This window comes from Rhynchophorus ferrugineus, unplaced genomic scaffold, assembly GCF_030347505.1.
Source record: "Rhynchophorus ferrugineus isolate W39M unplaced genomic scaffold, kcgeb_rfMv2 rfM8, whole genome shotgun sequence".
In the NCBI taxonomy this organism is placed as follows: domain Eukaryota; kingdom Metazoa; phylum Arthropoda; class Insecta; order Coleoptera; family Curculionidae; genus Rhynchophorus; species Rhynchophorus ferrugineus.
In genome coordinates, this window is record NW_027472587.1 from 21884384 (window position 1) to 21894262 (window position 9879).

Sequence of the window (9879 nt, forward strand, 5' to 3'; positions counted from 1 at the left end):
CATGCAAGCAGTACAGCTCAGTGTTTACTCTTTAAACCATGAAGCCGAGACTCAGTCATCTTTGGCCACCACCACGATATGGACACTCCTTCGATAGTAGACCAGCAATTTTATATTTTATCAATTTTAATACCTTTATTCTTGTTAACCAAAACTTTAGTAATCGAAGTTTTTGTGCAAAATCTTAACCTACAATTACTATTGTAAAAATTAAGAAAATAGGCTTTTGAAACTTCAAAATCCGAAATATCATTATTCATACAAATAAAATCTTGGTGAAAAGACGAAACTCTAAACATATTTTCAGAAAACCGTCGATAAATAGAAGTCTGATTTACCGGTGGAATGTAATAAAGCAACGTACAGATGTGATCTTCGTCTAATTCAATCTTTTTGCGGATTAGTCGTCGCTATATTTCGAGGCGAAATCGCCGACTAAGTGCCCCCTAATCCTCTCCCCACCCCCCATGATTCAACAGAAATCTTTGACCTGCGGATTATATAAAATTAAACTTTGGAAGGTCCTCGAGTTCTAATCGGACTATCCTAAGCCACTAATCATTAATGTAATTCGCGTCGGTTTATTGTTTAAGATTACGTATCTCAGTTATTCTTTGTGTGTATTGATAATGTTGATGGAAAAGGGTAGACGAGGCCAGCGGCCCAGCAAATTACTGGAATTTACTAAATTAGTTATTATACAGGGGGGTGTTGAGAGAGACTGAGAAATATTAACAAATTCTTTTTTTTTATTCGAAAATTCTAGTAAAACCAAGTATTTTTAACTAATTTGTAACCTGTAAAGAAAATATGTTTTCTTTACGGGTGTCTATAATGGAAATTTAAACTAACCAATCAAATGTCGTTTGGTTAATAAACGCTGCGAAATTTTCTCCAGCGACCTCTATTGAGTTGTGACACTATTACTCTATGGTTTTAACAACAAAGAATTTGACACTAACATAGGTGTGTTTTTAGTATTGCCTATTTTATAATATTTGTGAATAGCTTTAAAAGTAACCTTTGTCTACGAATAGGAAGGAAATGAAACGATAATAATTGATATAAAAATACATAATATACTAGTTGCAATAATAATAAGGCTACATTATCAACAAACTATAATAAATATAATACAATATATCACGAGATTAATTTTATATTTACATAAACAGTTATATATTTCCTTAACAAAAGTTCCTTCTTCGAAATTTTGTGTAGTTAGGACGGTGACAATTTGTGTCAATTTACCGGATTGTCGGTAAATGAGTTTGCTATCCTGCAAGCTCCAAAAAGTTGTGTCGTTCAAGTTCATACGCTGCCTTTAATGTCGTCTTTCTAAAGATATGTGTATACCGTTCACTGGCCTTAGACCTATTTCATAGTATTTCTCCACCTCCTCGGGCTTTTCAAGACATTTCACGTTATACCGTCTCAAGATATGAGTGAGGGTGGTCTTTACGCTGCGGAATGCAAAATTTTGACCTATGCAGTTCCTTGGTCCGGCGCTGAAAGGAGCGAAAGCGAACGGATGTCTTTTGGCTACGTTTTCCGGGAGGAACCGATCCGGATCGAACTTTTCGGGTTCGGGAAATTGTTCCGGGTCCTGGTGCAGGTCGTACAGCGACATCAGCACGCCCACGCCTTTGGGAATGATGAAACCGTCTGCAATAAAACTCGCGTTAAATAGTTCTAAGCTGAGCGAAGCTGAGGTCAGTTACCTATTTCCACCTCCTCCTCCAGCTCGCGACTAATGAACGGAACGATCGTGTAGCACCTGAGGCTCTCCTTGATCACCCTCTCCATATACTCCATCTTTTTACAGTCTTCGCTGGTTACGGGCCTCTCGTCGCCGTGGAAAATCGAGTCAATCTCTTCTTGAACTTTTCGCTGTAAAGTTATTTGATGGTTTATTATAATCGGCACGGTTTCTACGGGGTAGTTACATACCTGTACATCTAGATTATTTCCTAGTGCCATCAGAGTATAGGTATTGGAGAAAGCTGTGGTGTCTTGACCCTGTAAAGACGGACAAGTAAATAGTATGTTTTGTCGAACTAAAAAAAACAGCAGTCGACTTACTCCGAACATAAAGGTATTGACTTCTTCCTCCACTTCTTGATCGGTGAACGAGCTGGTTTCCTGACAGGCCAGCAACAGGTCCAAGAAGGCCATCTTCGTCTTACTGTTTTCGTCCAATCTGTACTCGTCTTTGTGATTCTCGTAGTGTTCTCGCCGTTCTCTGATAATCTAAACAAGTACACATTTGTAGTCTTAATAAATAAATATTTTCTTTGGTAGGTACCTTTCGATTGAAGCTGTTGATAATATCCAGTTGTTGCTTGCAGTACTTTCCATCTTTTGTCAGTTTGAACAAGAATTCGTTGCGCGTCAGTGGATTGAACATACGTTTGATAGCAACATACAGATAACTAGAAGAAATTGTCAAAGTTAGTTGTATAGTTATAAAATAATAGCATGCGACTCACTTCAAAATTGCATTTGGATACTCCAACTTGGGATTTTTCATAAAGTTCAGTTTAACACCCATAGCAGTCTCTGAAAGGGCAAATACAATACTTGAAAAAAGTTTTAAAATACTTAGAAAACCATTTAATGGTCATATATACTAGGAAAACTGGACTAATAAGCTCTAAGATAAAAATAAATTCAACCATCGGCACATTAATTTTCGTTGTTAATATAACGTAACATAATTTCACTTCTTGGTCTGTTACTTGACGTAAATATGCTACACTCACCTGCTATGGTTTCCAAGGAAAGTTGGGTCATAAGAGGAAATACATCGAAATATCCTTGTCCCACTTTCTGTTCAAAAATATCCAACAGTTCACTGGAATTATTGGAAAATACGTCCATGTATTTATCCAAGACTGTGACATAGAATGCCGGCCTGATCACTTTTCTATGAAATTTCCAGTGTTCACCTAAATCGATATGATCATTCATGAGAAAAAACACATTTCACTATTTAATATTTCTTTACCGCCGCCAGATATCAATCCATCTCCTAACCAAGGTTTAAGAGCGTTGTATGATCTTCCCTTCTTAATGTTGGTGTAACTCCGCAATATTACCTACCCAAAAATATGTTGCATAATTTTGTTTAAGAATATATAATCTTCAATGTGTACCTTTAAATGTTCAGCCTTGGATAAGTAAACTATATGCGTAGGACCAATGGTGCCTCGAAATATCGGACCGTAAATCTTGTGCCTGCTTTTCATTACATTCCATCGGTCTGAAACATTACTATCTCATTATATACCTTCGTTGATGAATAAACTTGTTAGACGTGCGAAGAATATGATTTTTCTTTTCTATTAAACCGCATTTTAATAACCGCTCGAACAGAACTCAGTTTCATCTCTATACTAATGTAATCCAACTCAAGTGAGACTAAATAAAATTGTTGCTGTTACCTTTATGATTTGCGGAAAGAATTCTGTAGGCGGATCCGAAGATGGGATACCATTTTTCAGTGGGTATGGCACCGAAACACTTTTCAAAGAACTTGTTCTTGCGGTATGACTTGAAAAGAGGCAGACATACGATCACGGAGAGGAGAATCACCAACGCGGACAGGACCAGTTCCATTTTGAAAGGAGCTGAGTTGAGATACCCGCGACCTACGCTATATTTAGTCACACACTTCAGACTAACTAATCTCCCGACGTGAATGCGTTTGAATTTATACCGTTTTGAGTGCAGATAAGAGAAATTGAAGGTTGTCCTCCACTTCTGGTCGTTCACTGATATGACGTAGGTGTTCTGGACGAAAAGTGACATTCCATCCATTCTCACTTCATCGCTCTGATATGATAATCGTGATTTTTTCGCTATTCCTAAGAAGTTATTGTACTATGATAACATTCCGAAGAACAAAACAGTAGAAATAGGTTTATTAGATTATTTCACGAAGATGTAAATCAACAATCCTCAGTGGTATGGATCACATAGCAGTACTGGTTTTCCGAAAGGCCTCTACATCCGTTATCAGATTTTCCTCCAATGAAAATAATTAATAAAGTGTTAAAAGAGCCAGAAATCAGAATAAGCTAGATATTACAGATCAGATGCGATATCTTGATGAAAAATGATTTTTTTCTTTTCTTACTTAGTTTAATTTCACAAATATCTACTTCTAACCGATCCAGACGTTATAATAAAGATTTTAGTTGATTATTTTTGAGTTTGGGGAAACTACAGGAACGAAGTTCGCTTTACCTCTCAAAAAACTGATGTTAATTTTATCTATTTTACTGTTGCTGCTTTTTTAATATAAAGTCATTAATTAATTAATTCATGATGGACATAAGTATCAAGCTTCTTCTGGCATGTAGTCTTATGCAAGAGGTTCACCATTATTATATGGTCGTCATTTAACACCCTATTGATTTCGTGAGACGAGATATGGCGCTTTTACCAGGATATTTTAAGGATTTTCAAGAGATTTTTCAACGTTTTGTAGTCGATGGCTAGATTAATTTTTAACACTTAAGTTTCTGACATTGACATTCGCTTAGGCCTACAGTAAATTTTCCAATTTTCAGCAAAATATAACAAAAAATACCTTCTAGAAACATAATTTTAAAATATCGCTATTATCTTTAAATACACTATAGTATGGCTTCGCTAAATAATTTTTGCTATAAATATGTAACTTTGAAGCCTTTCTATTAGGAAAAAGCACAAAGTTTTTATTTTAGGTACAGCATTACGGTGTTGAGGCTTTGTTAATAATTTGACGGTGACTTGTTAACTAGTGCTAGCTCGGAAGGACCTTGCGTATTATGAATATATATTTAAATGAAAAGACTCTAACATATAATTTAAATTAAATAATTATTGAACATAATCCCGTATTATTGTAATTCAACTTTTTATGTAACATAGATCACAGAAAACAAACGCATGGCCTGAATAGGCGAGCGATGTTTTTTTTTTCGTTACAATACAACCAACAATTGGGTCGACTAGTTTTTGTTTTGCCGCCGATGGAATGGGCTTGGATTAAATCGTCGTAATTTAGTTTTGTACGTTATACAAAATAAAAATAGCTCACATAACGACGTTCAAGTGGCAGTTGGGTGACTTGTTTCCGTATCTAGCGTCCGATAAAGGGTCGAGTGCTTCTCTAGCGGTATCTTCGAACAATTATCGACGGATTTCGTATTGTGTTTAAATTAGACACTCGACAACTTTGAATAAATCTCGATTGCAACCGGCTAATTTTATTTTTCGACCGATCGTCACGTTTGCATCGGCAATTCTTGGAAACGAACAGGCAAACAGTGTTGATATCAAAATATGATGGTTGAAGAATATGAAGCAGCAGCCAGTCTTATCCAGACTTGGTAACGGCTGTTCAATTCGATTTCTAAAATAATCTCCAAGCCTTCTTCGACTCGGATTTAATACAGTAGCTCAAAAATCATACGATGGTCCTGCGACTGTTGAGACAGTCGAAAGAGACCGGATATTTTTTGGGATTATTAAGATATTTACTGGCAAGTCGTAGGCTTAATGCCGAGGACCATAGTTCCGATACCACGTTAAGCAGTAGGATATTCTAAAATATAGCAATAAAAATGTATAAATATTCTTCGCCTTTTTAGGGTTGCTGAATCTAAACACGCTTTTACAGATCTTGAAGATGTATCGAGAGAAACGTCTAAAAACTGTAGATGTCATTGCAACAATACATTCTACAATTATAAGAAAAAGGAATCTTGTGCTTGAACTGTCCCCAAATAAATAAAGCAAAAAACAACAAATAACAACATCATAGTTGAAAGTTTTTGATCCTCCTAGAACTACAAATTGGCCACAAAGAAGTTCACTGAGAAAATTATATGAATTCAATTACGTGGGTTTAACACTCCATTTATTAGCCCTTATAGATTTTTTCTGTTTATTCAAAAACCTTCCTCCACTATTGGCATACTATTTGTTATTTTGTATCTTATATCGTTCCATGAACTTATTTTGATTTTGTCCGTTTTCAGATTCTTCGAGTTTTTCATCATCATTCACCAACTGTTTATTTACGCGTTCTTTTGATTTTTTAATTAATTGTGTTTATATCTAGTTCTCTTCGTCTATTAATTTACGTATTTACTTGTGATCGCTGTAGTGTTTTTTACTCTCGCAGTGCTATTTTTTTTTTTTTCGCTTTTTCCTCTTTTCCTACTATATCATCAGCCCTTATGTTGCCATTTGTCTAATATAATCTAATTATCAACCTTTCACGGACGTTGGACATTGGAAAATATTTCTGAATTCAAATTATTTTTATCTAAATCTCGCTAAAAAAACACTTACCATCTGCCGTCCAAATTTCAAGTCAATTCATCGATTACTTTTCGAGTTTTGCGACTGCACGTCATAACAACAAAGTCAATGTGTATTAAGTTGATTAATTGAAATGTCATAGCAAATTTGTGGCTTCCTGATAAAGCGAGGCTTTGTTGGTATTGTTCTGATTCGACTTCATTCGCTTTGAACTTCGCCGCCATTACTCACAACATCATCTCCATATAACATTAGTCTACTCTAGTAACGAAGATTTTATTCAGTGGACTGTTCGGTCACAGCTATTCTGTTCTAGAACAACAGTTATTTATCAGAGTTTACCTTTTTTAAGGCACAGAAGTCTTTGAATTTATTGTCTAATTGTGCATTGATTGTCGCGTCTTCAGTAACGAATGACTTCATTATTGGTGCTATTTTAGAGAGAAGCACAAAGAATTTAATATATGCATCGCATTTGCAACATCTATGATAATGCGAAGTATTATATTTCTTTTTGTTAATAGAAAATAACAGATCGATTGAAGTCCCCAGCCCATCATATTAAAACACATTTTTTGGCAATTTTTTTTTATTCAAGATAATTTACTGACTATAACTTCAATGTCCTTTAATAAACCTTTTCGATGCCATTTTTCTGGTACGATTTTGTCCTTTGCTTCAAATAAGCCTCAGTTTCGGCGATCACCTCTTCATTCGACGAAAATTTCTTCCCAGCGAGCATTCTTTTGCGATTTGAGAACAGGAAATAGTCGCTTGTGGGTCAGGTCTGGAGAATACGGTGGATGACGAAGCAATTCGAAGCCCAATTCATGGATTTTTGCCATCGTTTTCACTGACTTGTGACACGGTGCATTGTATTGGTGAAGCAGCATTTTCTTTTTCTTTAAAGGCGGCAATTTGTCGGCGATTCCGTCCTTCAAACGATTCAATAACGTTATGTAATAGTCGCTGTTGATGGTCCTTCTTTTTTCAAGCCATGCCAAAATACAGACGCCATAACCTTGCCAGCCGACTGTTGCGTTTTCCCACGCTTTAGAGCGGGTTCATTGTGTGCAGTGCACTCGGATGACTGTCGATTGGACTTCGGAGTGAAATGATGGAGCCAGGTTTCATCCATTGTCACGTATCGATGCAAAAACTCGGATATATTATGCTTGATCATCTTCAAACACTGCTCCGAATCATCAACTCGTCATTTTTTTTGGTCAAAAGTGAGCTCGCGCGGCACCCACTTTGCACAAAGCTTTTTCATAACCAAATATTCGTGAATGATATGATATACACGTTCAGTTGATATCTTTAGAGTGTCTGCTATTTCATCCATTTCCATCCAATTTCAATTTATCAAATTTGGATTTTTTTATTGTTTTCGTCGGTAACAACCTCTTTTGGGCGTCCACGGGGGCAGTATCCGGAAACTCGGCAAGTTGTCGGTTTCGGCAAAGAGGTCAAGTTTTTGCTTCAACTGTATTTTTTCCCTTCAAAGAGCAATATTTTATCAACAAGCAAAATTCATTTGTATCAATTTTTTTCACAATAATAAAAGTTGCTTCACTTGAAATACTATAATTCACAAACTAATGATCCGACAGCTGTCAAATATATACACGCATCTTTTGAGGGTTAGAGCTAAGTAAAAAAAATATGTGGTTTTAATTCTAGTAGCGCCATCTATGTGTCAGGTCGGGGACTTTTCAATGGACCTGTTATTTTAGTTAAATTATATTTGTTATGTTTAGTTAGATTTTTAGAAGCCCTTTAAAGTTATAGTCAGTAAAATAATTGCCATTTTATTACATTCTTTAATTTATGCAAATGCTGAACCTATACAGGTTTTTTACATTAACAATTGTTGTGTTTAAGTTATTATACCGCTTTGTTTACCGCAAAATCACTTTCGATACAGAATATGTGAAATTCGTGATGTTATCTTAATAGAACAGGTGTTTTTCACCTAACTAGCCTCTCGACACATTCGCCATATCCACTTCACGACATAACCATTTTCCCTTTTTCGTTGTTTGTCGATAAACAGGCGATCACGAGGACAAGCGACGCCCGATACGTGATAGATCGTGCAACGCTCAGATTTGGTAAAACCATCTCTGAGCCGACGCCAAGAGCGTGGTTATTGGGCGCTCACATTCTCAGACTGTTCTTCTCATCTTTCAAGTTCAAATGGTCAAGTGTCACTTAAAGGACGAGTTTTCGAAATTGAGATCTATTAATAAATCGGATTGTTGTTCGATTACATTAACATTAATATGGTGACGTGTCCAAGTATCGTTTTGTTATTTGTTATATATAAAGTATCGCAATTGATTCGTTGGGTTTTTTATTAAAAAAAAATATTGATGATGCGTTAACATCAGTTAGATTATGTATGATTTAGCAATTAACAATCCTCGATGATAATTTGTTCAAAACTTATGAAGAAAACTGCAAGGCCTACCTTAACATTAGACTGTAATCTGACAAAATTTAATAACAAGTATATTATAAGCTGTAACGGGCGAGGAAAAAGAGAGACAGAGAGAACCATTTCGATTTTAATATAATTTAATATTAACTATAATAAATGAAATTTATTGTTAATACTCCCCGCCGAGAGAAACATATTTAGGGTTCCACTACCCCATCTTGCCGAGGGATTAAATTCAGTACATACCTCGAATATTAAGCCCTCTAATTAACATTGTTCTTAGTCGTAAATTTTCAAAGCCCGAAAAAGAGTCCGCTAATAATTTTAAACCCTCACATTTTCATTTCGACGTTATCACATGTTATATCTAGAGGACTACATACCTTGAATTATTAAAAAACTCATAAATACCGCATGAATTTGTTTGGGGAGTTACGTGGGCTTCGAGAAATAGCTACCCACTCCCTTTCCTAACCATTTGACCGTTCTTATACTATTTCTTCTATTGTAACACCTTTTTTCATTGTGTTTTTGGCGTTTGTCGTCATTGTTTCCATCGATTTATGTCGTAATTTAGTTCGTTCTTGTGTTTTTTTTTCTATATTTTTCAGAATAATGTAATCATTTTGTTTTCTAATGTATTATTTTGCCTTTGTCTCTATTAATTTTTTTTCTTTTATATTTCTATTATGTTTCGCTTTCTCTCGTGATGTCTCTTCATCATTTGTTTTATAATTCAATAAATATAAGAAGAAACCGAGGATTTTCTTTCTTTTTGTTCCAGAGTAATGGTCGGTATCTGAAGATCTTGATGTAAGTATCCATTTTAAACCTCCGATACTTCTTCCATAGATGTTATGTAATACGGCCCAGACTATCCGGCCACCTGTTACTGAACGATTAAGATTCAGGGGTCTGTTTTCTAATGGATAAAAACCCCCGGTGTCGCTTTGTATCGCCGTTCAACCAGTCATCTTTCCTTGTACGAATCAGTATTTAAAGTAAATTAATCAGTTTGGTCATTAAAACCCTTTCACATATGTTAACAGGCGCGGTCGGTAGAATTGCGATGAGATCATCAGGCTGTTCTCTTTTGAATTCATTCAGTTATTTGACAACCG

The 9879-nt window shown here is 35.6% G+C and overlaps 1 protein-coding gene across 1 annotated transcript; it reads right to left on the bottom strand.

Annotated features, from left to right (window-relative positions):
* Positions 1–1143: 1143 nt before the first annotated feature.
* On the bottom strand, positions 1144–3834 carry LOC143201789 (cytochrome P450 4C1). Its single transcript, XM_076413047.1, has 10 exons — positions 3444–3834; positions 3156–3262; positions 3008–3098; positions 2763–2948; positions 2490–2559; positions 2306–2432; positions 2083–2250; positions 1951–2019; positions 1722–1890; positions 1144–1665 (listed from the first exon to the last, which is right to left on the bottom strand). Exons 1-10 carry the CDS (start codon positions 3817–3819, stop codon positions 1325–1327), a joined length of 1704 nt encoding a protein of 567 aa, XP_076269162.1. The 5' UTR covers positions 3820–3834; the 3' UTR covers positions 1144–1324.
* Positions 3835–9879: the final 6045 nt, after the last annotated feature.

Coding starts and splice junctions, on each gene's coding strand:
- LOC143201789 (XM_076413047.1), bottom strand. CDS start 3,819: ATGGATGGAATGTCACTTTTCGTCCAGAACACCTACGTCATATCAGTG. Junction 3,263..3,443: donor TCTTTCCGCAAATCATAAAG/GTAACAGCAACA, acceptor GTAATGTTTCAG/ACCGATGGAATGTAATGAAA. Junction 2,020..2,082: donor TCAATACCTTTATGTTCGGA/GTAAGTCGACTG, acceptor CCGTCTTTACAG/GGTCAAGACACCACAGCTTT.